This window comes from Hyalella azteca, unplaced genomic scaffold (genome assembly GCF_000764305.2).
Source record: "Hyalella azteca isolate HAZT.00-mixed unplaced genomic scaffold, Hazt_2.0.2 contig16338, whole genome shotgun sequence".
In the NCBI taxonomy this organism is placed as follows: Eukaryota; Metazoa; Arthropoda; class Malacostraca; order Amphipoda; family Hyalellidae; genus Hyalella; species Hyalella azteca.
This window is the reverse complement of record NW_025946162.1, coordinates 305,208-329,206: the sequence shown is the minus strand read 5'-3', so window position 1 is coordinate 329,206 and position 23,999 is coordinate 305,208. Positions and strand designations below refer to the sequence as shown.

Genomic DNA, 23,999 nt, shown 5'->3' with positions numbered 1-23,999 from the left:
GAGCTAAATTCACCAATCCCAGACGAGAAATCGGCTGCTACGTGTACTTAAGCGAGTACGACCCCCAGACACTCAAATAACTTCGAAAGTGAGACCTTCAACAAGATTGTGGCATACCACAGCGAGGGGAGGGAGCGACTGTGCATTGAAGAGTTCGTACTCTCAGGATGGGATGAAGTGTGGTGGGACCGAAGATGGGGTGTGAAATTAGCATGGCGGAAGCTCGCTTCAAAGTCCTTCAAGAAACAAATGTATAAACTTATTTAGTAAAATCCCTGATCGCCTGGATCTGCTGCAATATCATGTACAATAAACAAACAGCAACGTTTTGCATCAACTGGTCGAGCTCAGATGTGCGTTAGTAACGTTGTGTTGCCTCCATGGTCTCGGTGGCGGGGACGACCTGTCTGCCGATGGCTGGAAGATGGCGGACGACGAGAGTGGTGTATCAACATGGCCGTGGACGCAGACGTCCAAAATTTCACATATGGGAATCACTGAACTTTGAGCGATTATGACTAAGCTCTTGGTGAATATCACTGAATTCTTTGTGTACATCACACAATTCTGGATAAACCTCTTAGAACTATGACTGAACTTCAAACTCGTCTAGGTAACCCATCACAATTGCATTCTAGGCCGTCTTGTTCGCCGTGTGATGAGTCCTCTGTGCGTGAGGCGAGCGATCCTCGTGCTGATGTCATCGTCTCCACCCAACGCATGGGTGTCAGACCCCACGTCTGCAGGCTCCTCGATGCTGTTGACCAAGCCTCTGCTCGACGCGCCCACTGCCCTCATCGCTTCAAGTGTCCGTTTGGTCGGCCGAGGCGTCGTTGTGGTGGTTGTTGTGGCTCTTATGAAACGAGCAATGGTAGTTAGTGGCGATGAAGAGTCATCTTTAAGGCTTCTGGCTCGAGGAAACATCACACTGTTGGTTAAGTCTTCGTCTTGTTCTTGCGTCGGGGCCATGAGGTTTCTACTGATCAGGTCGCGGATAATGTCAGCTGCTGTGATGCGTTCACAGCGGCCTTTCCAGCGAGTATAGCCACGTCTGCGGTCACAGGAACAAGCAAGGCCTTTGGTGGGGCTGAAGGTGACCACATGTCGCGGGGGACACGGTCCTTCTTCCCCCAAGGGGTAACAGAGATTATGAGGAGCCCAATACCCCACCAGTTTTTCATCACAGTGACACCTTCCTCTTAGCGAGGACGCTCTCTCGTACACCCAGAGCTTTCCTTCCGCACAAGGTCCTCTTGACCCGACAGGGTAACAGGAGTCGGTGTCGGGATGGTAGAGCTGCCCAGTGTTACTGCAGGGCACTCGTGCACATTTGCCCACACCCTCCGCTGCCGCGGTGTCGGGTATCAGGAACTCTCCTGACCTGCACACCGCTCTAGTGTATGCCCTCTGGCACGTTCCTGTACCAACATGGAGCAAGTGTCCATGAAGACAAGTGCACATGGGCTCTTTGGCACTCATCGGTAGTGAAAAAGTGTGGCCGTCTGGACAAGGTCCTTGTGTGTCCAGCGGGTAGCACTGGTCTGTTTCCCTGTGGTAATTAGAACTCTTAGAAGAGCTGCAACCACATTCAGTTTTCCTGGTGACGCTGTTGTAGTCGAAAACGTGGCCTGTCACGCAGGGACCTCGTGTGAGCAGCTCATGACAGGTCTCCGTATGATGCCAGAACTGCATCCGCATCAGGGACTGGTCACACCCACATGTCGGCCAGCCTGTTCAAGCACTCGAGTTCAATGAATTTAGCAACGAAAATCTTGATTACGATTGAAAAAACATTCATCAAAGTATCGCATGTCTCGTCTGTTTGACAGTTCATCCCATAACACAGCCTCTACAACATTTCGTATCGATGGGACCTGATATTATTTATATATGTTTAAATGAGCTACACACCTGTGTCGGGGTGGAGGTGTATGAGATCGCCGTGCTGGCAGGGCCCTTGCGTGTACTGACGATGACACTTCTCATCCTGCGGCCAGAACACGTCGCCCGCCACACACTCGTGGAAACCGCGACACTCGGCCTCATCCTCGGCTTTGCTGCTCGTCAAGTACTCCCTGCACGATAACAAAAAATATATTCTTGATATATATCTAGTTTTAGAGATTTGAAATGACATGTTATGAAAAGGGAACTGATGGTCTCGGCACGAGTGAAGATCAACTTGAAAAAATTCCTGAAACTTTTTAATTTTCGAGCACAATTTCTGGTCGGCCACCTGTACGAGGAAAGAAATATAGCTATTGAATAACTTTTACTATTACGAGTAATTGAAATTAAAAATAATCACCAATCCGGTTATTTTTTTGCCTGCTGTGTGTCCGACCTATCTTCGAAATACGCCGCCGCTCCCGAAATCTCATTCGAATTGGGTGATAATTTCGGCAATAAGCAACTTATTTTATCTCTTCATGTTTTATCCACGTCAGATCACTGATTTTATTCGGCAAAAGCTTTGGTAATCGAATTTATTCGATAAAACTGTTTGGAAATCAAATATAAGATTTGTGGATTAATTTAACAATTCTATTTCGTAATTTGCGATGTTTCAGCGATAATTAATTCTGATTCACCCATACCGTTGTTCATGTTTCCATGTTGTGTATACTCATGTTAAACGCTACTACCATGGTGGTCGGTACCATCATCTGGAGCTAGCAATCAACGCTCAAGGTTTTGCTAAATTTTTCAAAAAGTCCTAATAAAATTTTTATACGTTTCGGTGCCCCGATTAAAAATGATAGGCGTAGTTGCAGAGGCCGCTGCATAACCGACTACTGGCCAACATTGATGTGGCCCAGTTTCTTGTCAGTGTGTGAATGACTCGCGACATTTCGAGCAAACGATTCCAGGCTCATAATGGAGACACCGCAAAGGTCGATGCAAATGTTTTGCTAGTCGCGTGTCTTCCCTGCAGTCTACGCTTATTTAACCTTTGCGAAATTGATGAAACTCTCGCTTTGTGGATCATATAATGTGCGACCTTCGCGCATCTCGTTTAAGTCATCAAGGTTTGGATCAAATGTCGAAAGAAGTGGTTGGCTGTGATCTTTCTAATTATTTATATTGAGCATAATATTTCACGTGACACGGTATATTTCAAGTTCTTCAGAATGACTTGCCTCATCATAAATTGCGCTACTCGGTTTGAAAAAACTTATCTTCTCTGACGAGTTCTGACAATTGGCGCTGCACCAACAGCGCAGTATGAATAGATATACAAACTATTGATTGCATGGAATGGGTGGACTTGTAATTTAGGCAGTGCCTAATGGCAAACTCACGGTATCCGATGCAATTTATAACGCGTTTCATTGGGGCCAAAATTCCTTTCGTTTGCTGTGGATCATCGTCTTCTGCAAGCATTTATACCAAATCTTCGATAATCTGTTGAACCATGTACGGGGCGATTCACGGAAACTTCCTGCTTTAGAAGTTCAACAAAAAAAGAACTAGTAGAGCTATCATTACAAAATAAATTTTATTGAAAAAAAATCACCGGAATTTTTTGTATCACTTAGTTTTAAAGATGAAAATGAACAAATGACGGCTCCCATTGTCAATGCATTCAATTTTTTTGAGGCAATTTTGAAGTTCGGATTTTTGAAGTTTTGTTCAACTCGCCGAAGCATATTGACGCGTGTATGTTGGCGATGGCTTGGCGTATGTTGTTCTTCAAATGAGGTAGGGTCCTTGGACAGTCACTGTGAACAATTGATCTAAGATAACCCCCACAGATAATTTGTAGGGATAAAATTGTAGTTTTTTGTAGAATATTCGTACCACACTGTTTTTCGAAATCCCCAGAATAGCAGCATGTTTACCTATACTAAACGGTGTGGAGAACGACGAGACGTTTTTCTAACTCTCTAAGTTAATTTTTCGGGTGTTGTGGCTGTCCGCTGACCTCCAGACCCTCTTACATGCACACTTCTACTCGCTCTAAATCTGTTCACCAGCGTAACAAGTGATTTCCGATCAGGAACCCGACCAGAAGGACAAATACGGAACCTAGTACGGAATGCTCGTTGAGTAGCGATAATGGAACGGCCATTAGAAAAGTGCGCCTAGCTCGACAGCAATTGCACGATGCTCACTTGTCCAATGCATAGTGGCAACTGACTAGTGACTAGGCGGGACTGACCCTGCCTTTCATTTGAAATACTCTTCGCCCTTTTTCTACAACATCTGGCTGCTTGGCGTGAAATACTTAACAGGCGATTTACATGAATCACCCTGTATATAACGAGCGCGCGCACATTTTCTTCATGTTTATGTGCGAATAAACACAAGGAAATAGTACTCTGCCTCAAATAAATTGCAAGCTATTTAAGTCTTTTAAATACTCTGAAAATTTGCTATAGAAATATCTACGTTATTGAATATGACGCAGTACCTATTTTTCAGTGAATGAAATAAAATCTTCTGAAATTGAATACCCGCACCCGATGCGGTGGATTTGCTCTTTAATCGCCGCCTGCAAAAAAAGGCAGGCCAATCTCTAATTTTTGCGACCTCCGTGAATGGAATTGTATTGAGAACGCACCGTGGAGCTAGGGGATGGATGGCTTTCATCGGACGCGTCTTTGTTCACATGAATGAAACTGATATTTTTGAGCACAAAACAAGCAGTGAGAGTGAAAGCTCTCCTAAGAATTGCGTGGCCCTCCATTGACCTTGCGCCCGACGATCTTTCTTTGTTATTATACTCCATGAGATCACCATCACCATTCAGGGTGAATTCACTGCACACAAAACGCCAGTCTAAACTGCGCTTCTGTGGACTTTGTTTAAACAAGTCCAAATAATGACTTTTTCATAAGATTGCAGTTTAATCATAAGATTGAACTATAAGGTAGAAGAATATTCTATTACATTTTTCTAGCTTTCAAAAAGACGTCAAAATAGTCCCGACACAAAACTTTTAAGTTATCACTGCGCGAAACTTTTGTTTCAAATTTCTTATATTTTGCACGCTTCAATGACCTCTATTAATAGAGTAACTTGAGTTGCATTAATTTCGTGGAAATCCTCAGATTATTATTTATAGATTGTTTTGAGTGGTCACAGTGCACCGCGACTTTGTTCCGCTATTCTAAAAAATCCATATTACTGCTGCCCTGTCATAAAAATTTAGGTCGCTGCTTGGCCTGCTATCACAACTGCTATAGGCATTTGACGTTAATATGAAGTTAAGTGATGATTGCAATCACCGTAAAGATTATAATCAACATAAGGATAGCGATCCTATGTCCTGCTATGTAGGCGATCAGAACAGTGCTCAGTTCTCCTGGCTAAATTATCGATGGTAAATGGACTGCCAGAAATTGCGGTGCCTGAATCCATGTTCATGGTTTGTGTAGCTTATTTCTGGATATAATTATTTCCATATTTTTGGCTGTTTAGTTTCCATCAATGTTTTATGTGCGAATTAACAAAACAATTATCGAAAAATTATCAACAATTATCAAAGTTTGATGTGTAAAATGTGATATATGTATGTAAACGACCTTATCGTAATAACGAATAATAGAAACAAAGAATAGGCTGAGTTGTTTGATTTACTTGTTTCTTTTCATTACAAGTAAGAAAATATTTATTTTTCCTAAACAAATGCTGGAATATTTTCGATTAGTAATAATTTCAGAGTTTAATGATAACTGTTATCAGTTGCACGAGCTCCTGTTACTTCATAATGTCGCCATGCTGTGATGACACTGTAGTGATGGTTACGTCCATACTCGGCCTTCATCACAATCATGGTTATCGTGATGGTGGAAACAGTTAACGATGCATTCACCGCAATGTCACTCGCTCATCAAGGTCTACAATTAATGACGAGCGTTTTTACGGCCACGCCACCCCCGGCCTTTGTGTATATTATCATTTTTGTATACGTACGTTTCATTTTGTGGTATGGGTTTTTGACAACACCTAATGACATAGCCTCAATTGGGAGGACAGGGCCTTCCTATCCTTATTTATTTTCATTTATAGTGAGAAAGATAAAGTAAAATCAATTTATGCACCAACGATGACGTTTGGTAGGAATGTTTCAATTCCCTAATGCCTATATTTACTGAGGATGCAGAAGGGTTTTTCTTCAATATTCACTACAATTTAATAATAGTTTATGAATTTATGCAGCATATATTATCTCATAAACAATAACTATTTAATGTTAGAAAGCTGGGGTGTCTTTACTTTCGTGAAGCAGTGCGTGCACTGCGTGTGCACGAGTCTCTGTATGTATGAGATCGCCGTGACTACCAAACCATGAACTGCGTGACGATGTGTCTTCGTCGTACGCAGGCGATGCTTGTAAGATACGCTGTATCTCAGTGTACTGAACTGATCGATCTTATAGCATCTCTTTTAGCAGCATGCGATCAACCAGGAATCTCAAGACGCAACTAATTGCTGAATACACGATGCAACTGCCATGAATAGGACGAATGTCATGTATGCTAATAAAATGTCGTTATTGCCATGAAAGTTCTGAGTTAAATGAATGTTGTAACGGTCTTTAATGCTTCAAACACCAAGAATAATTTTCATTTCACGGCCACAAGTGCACCACGTGCGGACCTGGGATTGCACGGCCCTAGCTGTGGCGTGGTCTTGATAGCAGCGGCAGCGGTAAATTTGAAACTAATTGAAGTTCATGAATGTTATTACTGCAATGAATGCGTCAAAATTCATTAATGTTCTGAATATTATTCCTTTAATTGAGACAAGCGCGGACACTGACCTGAGCTTGCAGGGCCCTCTGGTGTAGGCCTGATAGCAGCGGCCGCGGTAGCGCAGCTTGCCCTTCTCACACCGACATCTGGCCACCCCTCCAGCGTGGTACACCTCCTCACCTTCATCGCAGGGACCCTGCACCAACACACCCGCATCTCATGCCACTATCAAATATTAGTTCCTATACGTACTGAATAGTATTGTTCGCCGTATCTCATTCTATCATTAACAATTATTTCATAAACCTATATGAGAGATATCCTCGTACTGAGTACGTAGTATTGTTCTCCGTATCTCATGCTATCATTAAAAATTTTTCATTAACCTAGATGAGAGATATTATTTTTCACCAAACATAACACAGCAACGGACGTTATAGTTATAACGTTGAGCCCAGCAACAGAGACCTGTTGCGACGTTATGGTTTGCTACAAACACTTGTCACCTATAGGATCTGGCGGCTAACACCTGTTTCGACGTAGCCCAAGTAACACTTCTATCAGGACGTAGGGTAGCATTTGCGGAGAAATTTACACCGCTGGCAGCGTCGAGTTATTGACTAGTTATAAGGGTGATGTAAAACTTCCATCTATATCTTCTTGACCTTTATTTTATCATTTAATGAATTTAAGACCAAATTTTAGTATTCTGAACTTACTCACTATTGCACATGCAATGCGATAATTTATTATCTTTGTATTCGATATTCTTATGAGATTTAAGGCAACGCCCGTACTGACCTGCGAGAAGATCTTGTAGCATTTGTCGTGCTGAGGCCAGTAGAGTAGTTGCCAGGAGCGTATCGCGCAGGGGTTCACTGTGATGTTGGCCCAGGCTGGGGGTATGATGGCAGCCTGTGCCCCGACGGTGATGGTCTTCCCCAGCTCCTGGGGATCCTTGTGCTGTAATAAAGTCCCCTTGGACACCCAGCGGAGGGCGTCGTGTATGTCCCTGACGCTGACGAGGCTGTGGGTGCACGACAGTAGCAGGAGGAAGCTCCACGGCAGCCATGTCAGCCCCTGACGACCTGCCGTGGATCTGTTGGCGCTGCTGGTCCACATCGTCTTCTTGGGTCGTAATATTTGTCCTTGTGAAATATTTGACTTTGATCCAGATCTGACTACATGCGACGTGATATATTCTACTGCTAAACTTGGTTTTATTTGGTATATTAATGGTATTTTATACACTATGTTCACACAGAAATATTGTAATAACAACTCTACTTTTCTGCGCGTGAAGATAAAAAAAGCTAGGAACATGAACGCGAGATCACTAAAAATAGTTAGAAATGAATTTATTTCAGTCGTACTGCCTTCAACAACTTCTGTTCTCCCAGCCTTCAACATTGTTGCTTGTGTTGTACTTATCTCCTCTCCACTCGTCATTCTTCTGTGCTTCATGTCCTCGTTCTTATTTTTAACTCCCGCTCGTAAAGTGTCTAACATTTTTATCGCTTTATATCCAGCGATATTAGAATTTGTAATACTCGTGCTGAACTTTTTTGTTGAGAAGTTGCTATTTAAGGCACTTTTTTTGCTAAACATCATGAGGTTGCAGAGCGTGTCGGCCTGTGAAGGTCTTGTTAGCGTGGCGTCTCTTCCTTGCTGACGCGGCAGTATAGCAGCGCCACCAACGCGCCTGGCTTCCTGCATGTCAGGCTTGACCTCGGCAGGCTCGGTTCTTAGCTCGATTTTATAAGGGGGAAATTATTCGTCGTTTGATTTGTTCGTTATTAAGTTGTTTATCGTTAAATTTGGTTGTCGTTGAAGTTGTCCTTCGTTTAGTTTTGTTCGTGATCGAAGTTGTACTTAGCTAAATTCGTTTTATATTGGTTACTTTCTTACTAGAACTTAGCCATTGTTGAAATTATTCCACGTGTTCTTGTTCCTGAGTTCAACGCTCTTTGACGTCAGCCTTCAGCTCCTGAATGACCATCCGCAATCCGGAAATATTGCGTATATTCTGAGGTATAACTTCATTCCTGCACATACAGTAGCAACATTCCTTCTCTGTTCTCGAGGAATTTTCCTATTACATTATACCTCTCGTACCACTGCTCTGATTATCCCCCATGGGTGTTTTCTGGTGTCAAATCTCTTCGTAAAAAGTGGATCGTATTTTCTCTGGGTCGTTATCCTTGGTGGTCGCTGCTCTGATCTCTTCAGAGCCTTCTGACTCTATCGGTCGTCTCCGATGCTAGAGAGCATCACCCGTAGACGCTTTGTGTTGTGATTAATTATTAATAATTGATAATTTAATGTCTTTGTGTAGTTGTTCTAAGGAAAGTTTCTTTCTCGCATGTTTATGAATGCCTGTTAACACAGCGCATTAATTGCTATATTTGTCGCTACGCCGGCAGTAGATGCAACACGAACTCTCTTCAACACTTGAATTTCAATTCCAGTTCAGATGTACCTGCAAAAAATTGGCGACGTTAGTCGGATACTCGATGAAATCGAAACTCGCGCGATTTTTGATCATCTATCGGCAGACTTCATTAATATTTTTTCTCAAATAAACAAGCACTGAACTGAAAGTCAACTAGCGAAGTTGAAATTATATTTTAAGTTTTAATCGTAAGAAGACCTTTTAAGAAAGGCAAACAGAAACTGTTACTCCAAGGAGCAGTAGCCACTGAAAACTTGGAAAAAAATATCAAACGTTTCCTTGAGAACTTGTATTTAAAGATCATTTGGAAAAGGCAAACATAAAATGTAGACTCCTGCGTTTGGCATTTTGTTTATTCCGAGACGAGACGAGACGAGACAACAGGCTCTGTCCCGGTTCGTAATAAAAACCGGGACAATTTTCAGCCCTCCGTAGGAATTCCGGGACGATACCGAGACGAGACGAGACATCCCGGTTAAAATAGGCACCTTAAAATTTCCCGGAATTTATAGCCATTTTAACGAGACATAATGAGACGAATCAATTATTGATGTGGTATAAACTTTGGCTTACCATCATACATTTATACAGAGCTGGGCAGCGCTACTTTGAAATATAGCGGCCGCTACCGCTACATGCTCTAAATGTAGCGGGCGCTACCGCTGCCGCTACAATTGCTTAAATGTAGCGCCGCTACCGCTACCGCTGCAAGTGCTTAAATGTAGCGGCCGCGGCCGCTACCGCTACAATTGCTTAAATGTAGCGCCGCTACCGCTACCGAAAATGTAGCGGCCGCTACATGTAGCGCGCTACTGCCCACCTCTGGACTAACAACTAACATGTTGATACTAGTAACAGTAACTAGTAGTAACAGTAGTAACTAGTAACTAGTTAATTAATAAAATCAATTCCTTTTTTTTTGTTGGAATGGTGAGTGTGGTAGGCCTTTATTAAAAAAAATAGTAACAGGCTGAGGTTGACAACATTACACCGAAAACTTTCGTACAGTTTTATTCTGTAATTCATATTATGTATGTATCATGCTGGTTTTTAAATAATATTTAATACTATTAAGTAAAACCTAAAGGCTTTATCTATAAATGTAGCGGTAGCGCTGTAGCGGCAAAACCTCGTATCGCTACTTAAATATGTAGCGGGCGCTACCGCTACAATTGCTTAAATGTAGCGCCGCTACCGCTACTGAAAATGTAGCGGCCGCTACATGTAGCGCGCTACTGCCCACCTCTGCATTTATATAATAACTTGAGACGTATCCTTTTACTATTCGGATTGGAGCTCGGCAATTGAAATGATTTTTGCTACGAATACATGTTGTGGTTTAATATGGTACTTAATCTTGGCAGGCAAATACAAATGGAAAAACACGTTTTTTTCAAAAATTGTGTTCTATATGATGGTTTGGAGGAGGCCATACTTGCTGTAGATGGTGACATCGGCTATCTGGACAGACTTTGATTTGCCTTAAGCAATCTCCTTCAACAAAAAGTTTGAAAAGAAATATCAACAACATTTTAAAATACAACAAAATTTAAGTTGGAAAAAATATAATAGGTTGATCTTCAAAAAATAACTCGAAATATCCATGTGTATCCTTTCTAAATAACGTTAAACAAGCCCAAGTGTTTGATAACAATTTAGGAAACTGCGCAATTGTGAAGATTTCCTAGAGGCGTAGCACAAAATTTTACTAAAGGCAGAGATAATCTAAAACTAGCTTTAGTATTATTAGGAATATCTTACCAGGACTCCACTCCACTGTCTACTAATTGGCCGACTAATCTAGACACTGCGTCCCTACTCCCTGTGCGCTCCACGGCGCCTGAACTCGTTCCTAACGCGTAATAAACTCGACTCATATTCGTACGATTCCCATAAGTGCCATCGAAGCCTTAGTTAAGACTTAAGAGTAACATTTTCGACTCAATACTCAGCCATGCATACATCGACAGGTTTGCGGTGTTTGTCGGACCACTAATTTTCGTTTCAAATCTGTCTGTCTCGTCCCGGTTCATAATTTACCGGGACACAAGTTTTAAAGTCCGGGACAGAAGTCTTGTCTCGGTTCATATGTTTATTCCGGGACAAATTTTACCCTCTGTCCCTTATTTTTTTCCCGGAATTTTCTCGTCTCGTTTCGTCTGTCCCGGTTCATTTCGAGAAAATTATTTCGAGACGCAGGAGTCTAATAAAATGTTTCTTCAAGGAGATGTATTCAAGGACCATTTGGAAAGGCAGCAGAAGGCGTTACGTCATGGAGCAGTGCTGTCGTTGTAAATTTTGTTTTTCGTCAACAAAATTGGCATAATTTACCTTGAGTGAGAAGCCTGATAAAAATGACCCGTTTTTCACTTCTAGAATGGTGTAAAAAATAAAAGGAATGTAATAACGATATTTCATTCTGGGGAACCTTGAGCTATTTTATATTGTTTGTTCAGTGTCAAATATAACGTAAATAGTACGTAATTACGCTTGCTGTCTTCTTTGATATTCTAGCAGGTATTTAATGCAAACCTCATCAAAAGTTATTTAAATAAATCAAGCCTTAAATTTACTGACGGTGATTATTAAATCAAATCCTTCTTTAATGAGCCGTTATCATATTCAGATACAGACACATGCTTCTGGGTCCTGTAATAAAACACTTGAATGCGGACACATTTGCTGATTTACTGAACACCGAGCTAATTTTATAGATAAAACGGATACTACTGGAGTTACTGTAGTTATTGTGCTGATGTGAACGGTATCGAGATCAAGGTGATGCGGGAACTAGGAAGTGTAGAGCGCGATGCTCGATAATTTGCCTCGTTATCAGAACCTCGAAGCACTGCGAGCTTTAAGGGGGAGTTTGCTCGAGCCTTATCTTGTAAGTTCTATATGAATGTCGTCCGAGTGCAAAATATCGCAGAGATTATATCTGCAGGAAAATCAATGTTGACTTTTAACGGTATAAATAACCTTCTGGTGAACCAGTGTTGCTTGGGGCCGATAATTCCAGGGCCGAGTCTAGATCGAGTCCATTCAATATCTCACTGTCGAAAGTAGAAGATCAAAACGGTTTGAATCCTAATTTTCATTGCAGTGTTTGAGCCACATCAAACGCGCATTCCCTCTACTTAATTGGGGGTGAGGGTCTATGTCAAGTAAAATTATTTTTCTCATGTCGCCACTTCCCGCAGCAGCAATACAAATCAAGCACCTCACCACCGAGAAATGTCCGTTGATGGAAATATCATGGACGTGTTATGTGCGGCCAGTATTTATCGGATGGCCGGCCGTCTTTACTTCGCCAACCATCGTGGCAGTCGAGGCTGCTTGCATGCCTCATGTCGACAACATGACTAGGCAGGTCTCATCTCCCGACACTGCGTGGTGTATTCAAATTATATATTGCAATCTAGTTGTTGAATTATTTTTATTCGTGTGTCGTGAGCCATGAACCTGATCTCGATCCATTTGTCTGGACATGAATCTAATCGTGGATAATGAAACCATCGGCAGTAAAATTATGCTGGGTTATCAGTTCATACAGCCGCTTCAGGACGAAAGCGATGTTATTTCTGGCGCATTATTATAATTTTGGATCGTAAAGGTCGAACGTCGAATTTTTAAGTATATAATTGTGGAAATGTATCGGTGTAAATTGGGAATTGTTTTCAGAAAATAATACTTATGGGATACAAAAAAAATAATTCCGTGCAGTGTTTTTTTCAATTCATTTCATTTTGAACGAAGCAATTTCTACTTATAAGGAATTGAAATTAAGTTTTATGCATTGAAAAAAAAATGATTAAATTCGTTAACAGCACCCATTTAGTGACAAAGACTGGCTTGCTTTGTTCTATTTATGCCACATTGTTATTATATTTTGCCTTTGTGTTAATGTGTCTGCTGCATGAACCATTATTCTCACGAATACTCGTTTTAAATCAAGAACTGTTGTTAAGGAGCGCTCCCTGCAGCCAACGCAGAAATATCAAGGTCATAGACGCGGTCCTGTAGTCTGTTGGATTTTGGGTGCGGTTGAATGCTTATTATAGCTTCTTCTCAAACGCTCATCGCTTCAAGACGTGTGATTATTATTATTATAATGAGTATCCAGATTATTTTTTGGCAGTGTTCAGTTTTCTTTCAAGTTTATAGTAGAATAATGATTCTGGAAGAAATTACTTAGTGCAATCGTCAAGCAGCTTCTGCATTTGCAGTCCTGCATCTGAATAAGCTCATATCGTAAAAGCTCCACAACGATTCATTATTTACAGTAAAATTTTCACGCGAATCGTTATTAGTTTTAGTCATTTTACGTACAACATAGACTCGCTGCGCCGAGTCACTTTTGAATTGCTCGCAATTTACTTCCCAGTCTGTATTTAGTTACGCAGAGAAATGTTCTGCGGCATTTCCAGGAAATTGTTAACGATTTCAGTCTCTTTACCCAAACATATGTGAATGGTTAAGTACAGTTCAGCGGTCCACTTCCTCATTTGGCGGTTTTGTCACGTAGAAAAGTTCGACAATACTGTCACTAAACGTTCTCTTTTGGTTACTTCCTTTTGGCGTTCGCATTTATCTGCCGTATTATGCTCTCTTCGAACTAGTGTGACTGTTGAGGCAATTCGTAAGTCTTTAAGTCGCCTGCGGTGGCCGGAAGATCGCGCCTGAAGTATTTAAGTCGAGGTCGCTTATTTTCGTCACTTTCATTTGTGAACCACAGACTTCATGAGAACAGCCTTCCGCTTTATCGTGACTGGCCGATCAAACTTTCTTGCATGAGAAAAAAGTATGATGCTCGTGAAATTATTATACTTTAGTAAGCCATAAGAAGGGATTCCAGTGCACTGAAATGTGTCGTGTTAACATCATGTTCAGCATTACGTACCGCAGGATATACAGTGGGGGGAAATAAATATTCGTACACTTGAAAAATCGTATTTTAATGTATGTAAGTACTACTATGCGTCTCTATACATAATTTAAATCACTTTTCCTGTTAAGTTTGTGTACTTACATACATTAAAATACGATTTTTCAAGTGTACGAATATTTATTTCCCCCCACTGTAAACCAAATATTCCTTAATTCGATAACATGTGGAACTTCTTGAGAAATGCTGTCAAGATCCTAACTTTTCACTTCAAAAAGGACAAATATTGTTCAGGATATTCCTTATAATAACAATATCGCTACTGTTAATTCTGCGGTCAAGTAATAAGCGTTCACGTCGAGTCACTTTCGATTACGATCGCCCTGAAGACGAGACGTCGTAAAGTGAAACCCTCCCGCTGGAGGTCAGGTGCACAAGAACAACTCCTTCATTGCAAGTCCGTCGGCCAATTAACATTCAGGGTTCAAGCTGAGCTAATTAAAGCTGACAAGCAATACAAATTCTCGGCAATCGTTATAAATGCGATAATCGTGTAAATTTTGCGAGCTTGGTCCCGGAAAACAACGTGGCCGAGTTGACGCTATACTTCAGCCATATGTTGTCAGTATTCTCGGCAATCGTCATAAATGCGATAACCGTGCAAATTTAGCGAGCTTGGTCCCGGAAAACAACGTGGCCGAGTTGACGCTATGCTTCAGCCATATGTTGTCACTCAAGACCACCGCCTCACTTTTACTTTTACCGCCGGACCTCAGGCTTGAGCGTCGGCTGCTCTTCCTCGCGCTGTTATGCCTTTCCTTGAAAAACAATCGTATTTGTCACGAGGTCATTACAGTTGAATTGTATTCGGTGCTAGGTGAACATTGAAAAGAGGTCTTATTTATTTGACGTTGCTGCCTTCCTTGCTGCAGTGTCAGGCGTTTCTGCCTTACTGCCTTGCTGCAGTGTCAAGCGTTTCTGCCTTACTGCCTTGCTGCATTGTCAGGCGTTGCTGCCATACTGCCTTGCTGCATTGTCAGGCGTTTCTGCCTTACTGCCTTGCTGCAGTGTCAGGCGTTTCTGCCTTACTGCCTTGCTGCAGTGTCAGGCGTTTCTGCCTTACTGCCTTGCTGCAGTGTCAGGCGTTTCTGCCTTACTNAAACACCACTAGCGTACTGTCATGCACAACAACCAGTCAGCCGTACATGCAGTCAGGGTCAACTAGTGTCAGGCGACTGACCATCCGCTCACCTCGTATATAATGTCTTGCCTTGAGTTATGTCTCATGTCTTTACCTTATAGTCTTGCGTTGGGTTATGTCTTATGTCTTAACCTTATAGTCATGCATTGGGTTATGTCTTATGTCTTAACCTTATAGTCTTGCTTTGGGTTATGTCTTATGTCTTAACCTTATAGTCATGCATTGGGTTATGTCTTATGTCTTAACCTTATAGTCTTGCTTTGGGTATAGGCTTATTTCTCTTATTTCTTAACCTTATAGTTTTGCGCTGAGTTATGTCTTGTCTTCTGTCTTAACCTTATAGTCTTGCCTAGGGTTATGTCTTATGTCTTAACCTTATAGTCTTGCTTTGGGTTATGTCTTGTGTCTTAACCTTATAGTCTTGCTTTGGGTTATGTCTTGTGTCTTAACCTTATAGTCTTGCCTAGGGTTATGTCTTATGTCTTAACCTTATAGTATTGCCTTGGGTTATGTCTTATGTCCTAACCTTATAGTCTTGCTTTGGGTTATGTCTTGTGTCTTAGCCTTATAGTCTTGCTTTGGGTTATGTCTTATGTCTTAGCCTTATAGTCTTGCGTTGGGTTATGTCTTGTGTCTTAACCTTATAGTCTTGCCTTGGGTATAGTCTTATGTCTTACCCTTATAGCCTTGCCTTGGGTATAGTCTTATGTCTTAACCTTATAGTCTTGCTTTGGGTTATGTCTTATGTCTTAACCTTATAGTCTTGCCTTGGGTATAGTCTTATGTCTTAATCTTATAGTCTTGCTTTGGGTTATGTCTTATGTCTTAACCTTATAGTCTTGCCTTGGGTATAGTCTTATGTCTTAACCTTATAGTCTTGCTTTAGATATAGGCTTATGTCTTAACCTTATAGTCTTGCTTTAGATATAGGCTTATGTCTTAACCTTATAGTCTGGCGTTGGGTAATGACTAATGTCTTAGCCTTATAGTCATGCGTTGGGTTATAGCTTATGTCTTAACCTTATAGTCTTGCGTTGGATAGACTATATAACTCCGGAAGCTCCTTAACATGAAGCACATCCATTAAACGTTCCTCTGGCCTTCGAATTTTTTGCCACGACGGAAGCGCGTACGATGCTTTTTTGAGGCATTTTTTGAAAATTGGCAACCCCAACACTCATCAGCAACCCCAACACTCCTGAGCAACCCCAACACTCCTGAGCAACCCCAACACTCCTGAGCAACCACAACACTCCTGAGCAACCCCAACACTCCTGAGCAACCCCAACACTCCTGAGCAACCCCAACACTCCTGAGCAACCCCAACACTCCTGAGCAACCCCAACACTCCTCAGCANCCCAACACTCCTCAGTAACCCCAACACTCCTCAGCAATCGCAACACTCCTCAGTAACCCCAACACTCCTCAGTAACCCCAACACTCCTCAGCAATCGCAACACTCCTCAGTAACCCAACACTCCTCAGTAACCCCAACACTCCTCAGCCACCCCAACACTCCTCAGTAACCACAACACTCCTGAGCAACAACAACACTCCCTCACTTTTTCGTTCCCCAGGCAATATCGACGTCCGTACGGAAGCTGTTCATTATTTTTCAGACGGCCTCGACTAGCTGCAGGAAGTGTTTTGTCCTCGCGCTAAAATTACATTTTCTAAGACGCGCTTGCATAAGGCGGTTTGTTTGGGCTTGCATTCTTCGTTGTTGTATACGCACAATTTTCTGCCGCTGCGTGTTGCTGGTTTTTGCACTGACTGCTTTCGGTTTCTTCGGCGGGCGTTCAGTAAGTTTTTCATGGACTGGTTTTCATTTGTAGACGAAAAAAATCGTTTAAACGCGCCCTCTGCTACTAGTGGCAGAAATTTTCTTCGTATGCTTTTTACGAGTGTATTGACTATCAGTTTTAAATTTAGGGTGTACAGAATATTGCAACCAAAGTAGAAAGTGACCTTCGATTTTTATCACAGCCAGAGGGTCGGCAGTGCAGAAATAGACTAACGTAAACGCTGACTACATTTGTGATGCTCCCTGATTGTCATGCGGTGCTCTGCTCTCATGATCATATCACGGTATAAAACGTTCGTCAAATTCTTAATTGTGGCTACGATGGCGTACATGTGAAGTATGTCATAATTATGGACGAAAACGTTACGAAGTTAGAAGTTATTTTCCATGAATTTGTTTAATTCTGTGCATTCTCTAACGTAACCAAATATTGCCAACGCTTCGTTCCTCATATTTTAGGCCTGGAATCATAGATTATATGAACATAATTGAACCGCTTTGATTTTCTTGGAGTATTTACGCCGACGACGCACGTGCGTGCAAGGACTGATGAGGACGGTCTTTGAATAAGCGTCCTACGAACTAAAATCAAAACACTTATTTTCGTCCCGGCGTGTTTTTATTGCCAGCCCAAAAAATGCGCTCAGTTCGTCAACTTCAATGCAACGTCTCTTGCACAATTCTCATCAAAGTCTCATTTGGAGCGCGCGCCTTTGCCAGCCTCCGAAAAATTCCAACGACAACCAAAATTGGGGAAATTTTCGGCAAATCTGAGGGTTATTTTCGTTGATGAGCTCGGCACATGAAAGCAAGAGGTGGCGCTCGAATGATGCTAAGTTATTGAACCTGTGTTATTGAACAGTTAGTAATCGTTGGTTTGTTCATGAATGATTGATTAGCTTGATTTAGCACTATGCCATTAGCCAAGTTACTACAAGGTATAATTTTCAATTCATTTAATTTTTACGACCAGATTGTCATGAATACTTAATCAAGGAATGCAGTGTTATCAATAACGCTGTTTGATTAAGCTAATTATCAATATTGCTATCTCACTATTCTTGTAATTACTCAATAAGAAGCATATAAATATTGTCGAAGCAGTTACTCATCACTCAGCACCATCAGCTCGCTATTTCAAGAAAAGTTCCCGGTGTTTTTGGGTTCATTCAAGCTCCATGGATTCTCAGGCCAAACGGCCGCGCAAATCGCTTAACTTCACGCCTATAATAGGAAACAAGCCTGAAGTAATTTCTTCGGCTTTACCCCCAGGACTCGTGTATGAACACTATTCTATTCATAAATCAGACAATGCAATTGAATTGCGCGTGATGTACGGAATTTAAGATTTAAATAATCATAGCGTGACGCTACACTCCAAATAATTAATGGATCGTATTACGCAAATAGTGACACTTTCTTACCCACAGCACGTGCAAACAGCGGACGTCACACTGATGCGCCCTTTCGCCGGGCGAAAATGTGTCAGGATGACATACACAAAAGCAAAAAGTTCAACTTATGATGAACAAACATTTTTCGTGTGTACCTTTTAAACCTGGACTCATTGGAAGCCTCTAGTGTTCTATACCTATATCGGTGACCATAACACAGCCACGATCCAGTTTCACCGCGGGGTAAGGCGAGCGAGAGTCTCCGCGTGCTGGCCACGGAGAAACTGTCTCCGAAAAACCCGCCCCTCTCAAGCCGGTCCGCAGCGTCTCCAGGTTCGCTTTCGTGCGGAGACGAAACCATCCATCCGAATTCTGTTCCTTTGTTTACGCGTGAATTTTTATTGGCTGAACTACCTCTGTTCCTTCTAACTACAACTACTTCTGTTCCTTCTAAATTCAACTTCAGTTAGTGGCAGTTTTAACGAGCCTCTTGGCTACAACCAATCGCACTGCGTGCATGGCGATACATGAACGTCATTTTGAATAGTATTTTTTGCGGTGTAATATTAATAATTTATTGAATCGCGTGATTGTTTTTCTAGGTAAAAGCTTTTACACGTTTTTGCTAAAAAAATCTGGCATCAGAGCTGCAAAGATGAACCCTTAACAATTTGTATATCTGACCAAATGAAGAGCTATGCTTTTTTAATTAAGCGGCAAATGCCGTACTCAATATAACAACCAATACAACTGCACGCATGAGCAGCTGTGCTTCCTTTTATTGATTGGCTTGTTACACTCTTCAACGCTGAGAACATTAAAGTGTCAATTACTACGAAGGTCTGGGAAATCCACAGTAATTCATTAGTTAAGTTTCCAGGAATTGAAGCTGACCCAGCTGACCTCTATGCGTGCATAAGAAATCTTAGCAGTTGTTGTTTGGAACCTAAAATTCAGCCCTGCATCACCGACGATTAAGGAATTCTTAGGTTACTTCATTAATTACTGTGAGTACGTCACTCAGGTCAGACTCAGAAATGAGTGAGTCTTTGACCAAATAGCGAAGCTTTTATACCCCATGTGGGTCATTCTGATCCAGCTTGGCTTGGCACAAGGACGTGGCATTGCTGCGCCAGATCTCTTTTCAGTCTAGGGTAAGAATTGAACAGTGCCATTATTTGAACAATTTTACACAATCTTTTTCTGCGTACATTGTGGACATTTGTTACTCCCCCACACACGAGGCTCTTGAGGTACTCTGCGCGCCGATCTTCACATAAATCCTCGCTTGACCTGCTGCGCTTGGGCTTCCAAAGCTACGTTTTTGCAAACTAATATGTTATTCTGTTTCGTTATCCAGTAATTCAGTTTCGTAATACGTTATTCATTTTTTTAATTTAGAGGATAATATTGGTTCAGTGTTGAACAATGCAAAGAAGAAGTAATAATTCAACACAACATAGAGATAACTGTAAAATGATGAGCTATTACCCGCCCCGTAAACTTTTCCGCTATTTTCTATCTACTTAGCTCATTTACCCAAGAAGTTTCTGTCCAAGTAAAAACTGTGACGGAACGTATTAAGTCCGCATTTTGTGTTTCAAAAGACGCAAGGAAACATATGTGCCTGGAGTGGTTAACAAAGTTGAAACGGTTCTAAAGCCTTGAAAGCTGATTATCATTTTATGCTCGCCAAGTCAATTCATGCCAATCTACCTGTCATGCCCAATGAACTGCAAGATCTGTCATTTGACTTTTCGATAAATAGCAAAAAAATTCGAATTAGGTACTATTGTCATTGATACTAATGAATCAATCGCCGATAAAAAACTGATGCCACTAATTATAATATATCTCATCATTTCGGACTGTTAAAAGTTTGTTTTCATAGCAGCGATTGTTTACTGCGGTGTTTCGTTGTTGTCGATCGTGCTGCATGTTTGTATGGTTCGTGCTGCTGTTTGTCATCACGCACCTGTTATGTCTTGCGTAGATATGTTGCGTCACGCACGAGTGCGTGTGCGTGTTAGTGAAACGTTTCTGTTTGATGGTATATGGTATATGTGCAAGTTTAAAATAAATTGTGTATGGGTGATATATTATAGTAGTTGAAGTTGAAAAGGAGCGAGGATAGTTTAAACGAAGCTAAATTACTTCAATAGTGTTTCAAAACTAAATATTTAAGATTATTTCTGGGTTATATGGTTCTGCTTTGCGGCTTAATTTAAAATCCGGCCGCAATGCAGAATTTATTCACCATGTCTCGGTCTCGAGGATATTTTTTCGTGTCGCCGTGCCAAGTGCAATTTTTCATGGAGTTCCGGCCGACAAAAATTCTGATGATTGCTTGGTCATGGAGTGTTTTTGTTGTGAATGTGAATTGCTTGGCCATGGAGGGTTTTTGATGTGAATTTGATGCTTGGCCATGGATGGTTTTTATTGTGAATGTGAATGGCTTGGCCATAGAGGGTTTTTGTTGTGAATCTGAATTGCTTGGCCATGGATGATTTTTGTTGTGAATGTGAATTGCTTGGCCATGAATGATTTTTGTTGTGAATGTGAATTGCTTGGCCATAGAGGGTTTTTGTTGTGAATGTGAATTGCTTGGCCATGAATGTTTTTGCTTCTCATGTCTCGGCTTCTCGGCTGACGCTCCTCGCGTTCACGTCTCGGCTGCTTGGGAAAGACGCTTTTATATCACCATCTTTATCGCTGTATTCGTCGCTCTAATAACACGATGTGAGGATCATCGTCTCTATAGCATCTCTGCGTGGCGAGGACTTAACAGATAGATAATCCAGGTAATCTGGATAATCGCTGAGTGTCCCACCGGACGCCTTCGATCTCTGGAAATCGTCAGGTGGTTTTTATACACGCAGGACACGCGTGACTCAATGTGATTGAAATAACCTGCATTAACCTTGGATAACCTTGGATTCTGCATTATTTTTCTGTTCCTGTTAGAGATATGTTTGACGGAAATTATATTCCTAAATGTGCTTAAAATTTTCAGACGATGATTATGGAAATATATATAAAGGAAATTAACTAGTTAGGTTATCCGTACATTATGAACGCGTTGTACATGAATTGCACAAACAAGCAGTTTCGATGAAAAACTTTCCAATATCCTAAAATTTGTCGATCTTCGCTTCGCTTCGATGTGAAATATTTTTTTATGCCGCGTTATGCCGTTAATAAAAGCAAAAATTTGAAGTATTTCTGTTCATTTTCAGATATTAGATGGTATTAGTGTATAACATGTATGAATGAATGAAGACAGTTCAATGCATTCATCGCTTTGAGATCATTCGCGCTCATTTCAGGATCATCAGTCTCATCGTCATTAATACATTAAATATTTAAGTATCATCATTAATCCATTAATATATATTAGTCCGCGTGTATTTTTCTTTATAGACACGCGCTTGTCATGTGGTCCATCAATGCTTATAGGCTTGGATGAGCTGCAAGTTTTACTTTGCGTAACAAGCTATTACTTTCACTGCTGTACGCTTCACAGCCTCCAGGTTCTACTCGGCAGACGCTGCCTACGCTTCTTCGTTTGCATAAGAAAAAACTTGTGATGCGCAGGCAAGCCGCTACGTAATTAAGGAGATTGTTGTTACGAACAATTCCATTAATCGCTAGGGATCGAAATGCGCGCCATTTAGAGCTCTTTGATTGCTGACAATGTTGTAGTGAATGTATTTTGCTGTATTGATATTGCAGCAACATTCAGTATTACCAAGTTGCTACAGCTCGCATTGCCTGATATTTACGCTTGCCGCTCACTTTTGCGTTGCGACACGAGAATCGTTCTCATAATCGCAGATGTTTACGCCTTGTTCACGTCAATTAAAGTTCTCACGGAACTGTTCTAATGCTCGTAGCATGGCGCACTCTATCAGCAAATATATGCGTTTTGGTGTCAAGAGCATTTCTTGAGTTTCTAGATTGTAGTCTAGAATGTTACTATGTGACCGGCGTCTTAATATTATATGTTGCAAGGCTACTTATTGACTCCATCTGTTATATTCTTTGACTTGCAGCAATCGCTTCGTCTTTTGCTAGGCGCTTGTCATTAGGTCAAGGAGCGTTCACTTTCGTAAACGTGCTGAGTACTGCAACACTCAACACGTCGAATGAATCGTAATTTATTCAAATACAAATCAATATATACCTAATTACGATATAAAAACAGAATTTGTCATTATGATATACATCTAATGACGAGTTTCATTCTCATTTAATAGCAGTAAAAATAAATTTAAAAAGTCAAAAGTTAATACTTGTGAACGTATTGCACCTTTAATGCATTCAATATATTCGTAACATTTTGATTTGCAAATACCTTGGTCGAAGCAAAAAAATATCGAACTACTTATCAAACCATGTATTATTTATATTCGATTTATCATGCCGTAATGCAGCATGCATATCAATGATTTATTTTCAATCACAATTGTTTAACTATCATTTTTATATCGGCATCTTTGTGCTGAACGCACTTTCTTCTTTAGATTCTTCTACGGCAACTATAGCAATAATATTAGATAGAGAGCAGAGACATACAATATGCAAATGTTGACAAAAATCGTGCATTTTCCTCACCATCATATAGCCGCCGATGATATTTGTGTTGATGAGTATATTTCCCCACTTAGTCTGTCTTGCACAAGATCGAGTCGGGGAAACGTGTTCTGAAAAACGATAATATTCGACACTCTTTAGACTAAAGTAATTATGTACAACATTTTCCGTCCGTCCAAAATTCTTAGTCCTGCGTAATAAAGTATTTCTTGACTGCGGTGTAAACTTTAATAAATTAAATGTCTTCGCCCTGACCTAGTTGCCTCTAAAGCAAGGCATCACTTATCAGCTGATGTGGCGTAAGTTCTGTCACTGGCCTCAGTCACCAGCGACGCACATCCTCACCAGGCAGCAACGCACAAGGCACTGACGCTGCGGGTGTCCCCTCGTCGAGCTCACCTCAGAGCTATCACTCGTGTGCCGTCGTTAATCTTCATATGCCCTGTATTCATGAAAGGTGAATCGGGGCACTTTATATATATTATGCTTTGTTATTAAATATTCTGCTTTGCAATTCGTCTGTACATCACAGGTTAGACAGAATTTAGTATGGGACAGATTTTACCGTGATTCATATGACGAGTGGTACAATTATTTTGGTAATAACTGAGGCCGTTGGCTTTTTCGTATCACGATATTAATTGGGAATGAAACCTATGAGAATTTCATCATTTCTATCAAATGCTACCGGACTTGTCAATTTAAGTTTAAATAACACATCAACTTTCTGTAATTCTGAAACTGCTTCTATTTGTGACTTCCACAACAGATTCACATTTTAAAAAGGTTTGATGAACATCTATTTGCCTTACGTTTATCCTCTTCAGCTAAAAAAAAAATAATTTATTGGTGTAAAAATCACTTATGATAATTTTAATCACCTCTATCGCCATTTTGATAACTCATAATTTTTCATACAATGTTACTCGACATAATCCGAGCGATTACCATATGCGCATGTTTCGACA

The 23,999-nt window shown here is 41.0% G+C and overlaps 2 protein-coding genes across 2 annotated transcripts in view; one reads left to right on the top strand and one right to left on the bottom strand.

Annotated features, from left to right (window-relative positions):
• Positions 1 to 23,999, top strand: part of LOC108673256 (centrosomal protein of 135 kDa) — a 53,238-nt gene that overhangs the window by 7,079 nt on the left and 22,160 nt on the right. The gene's annotated exons all lie outside the window — the stretch shown is intronic.
• Positions 630 to 23,379, bottom strand: LOC108673263 (the record flags this gene model as incomplete). Its single annotated transcript, XM_018161063.2, is given in 5 exon segments — positions 630 to 1,730; positions 1,912 to 2,075; positions 6,770 to 6,897; positions 7,503 to 9,180; positions 23,053 to 23,379. Coding segments are annotated over 4 exon segments (2,308 nt in total), but the record flags the coding sequence as incomplete, so codon positions are not given.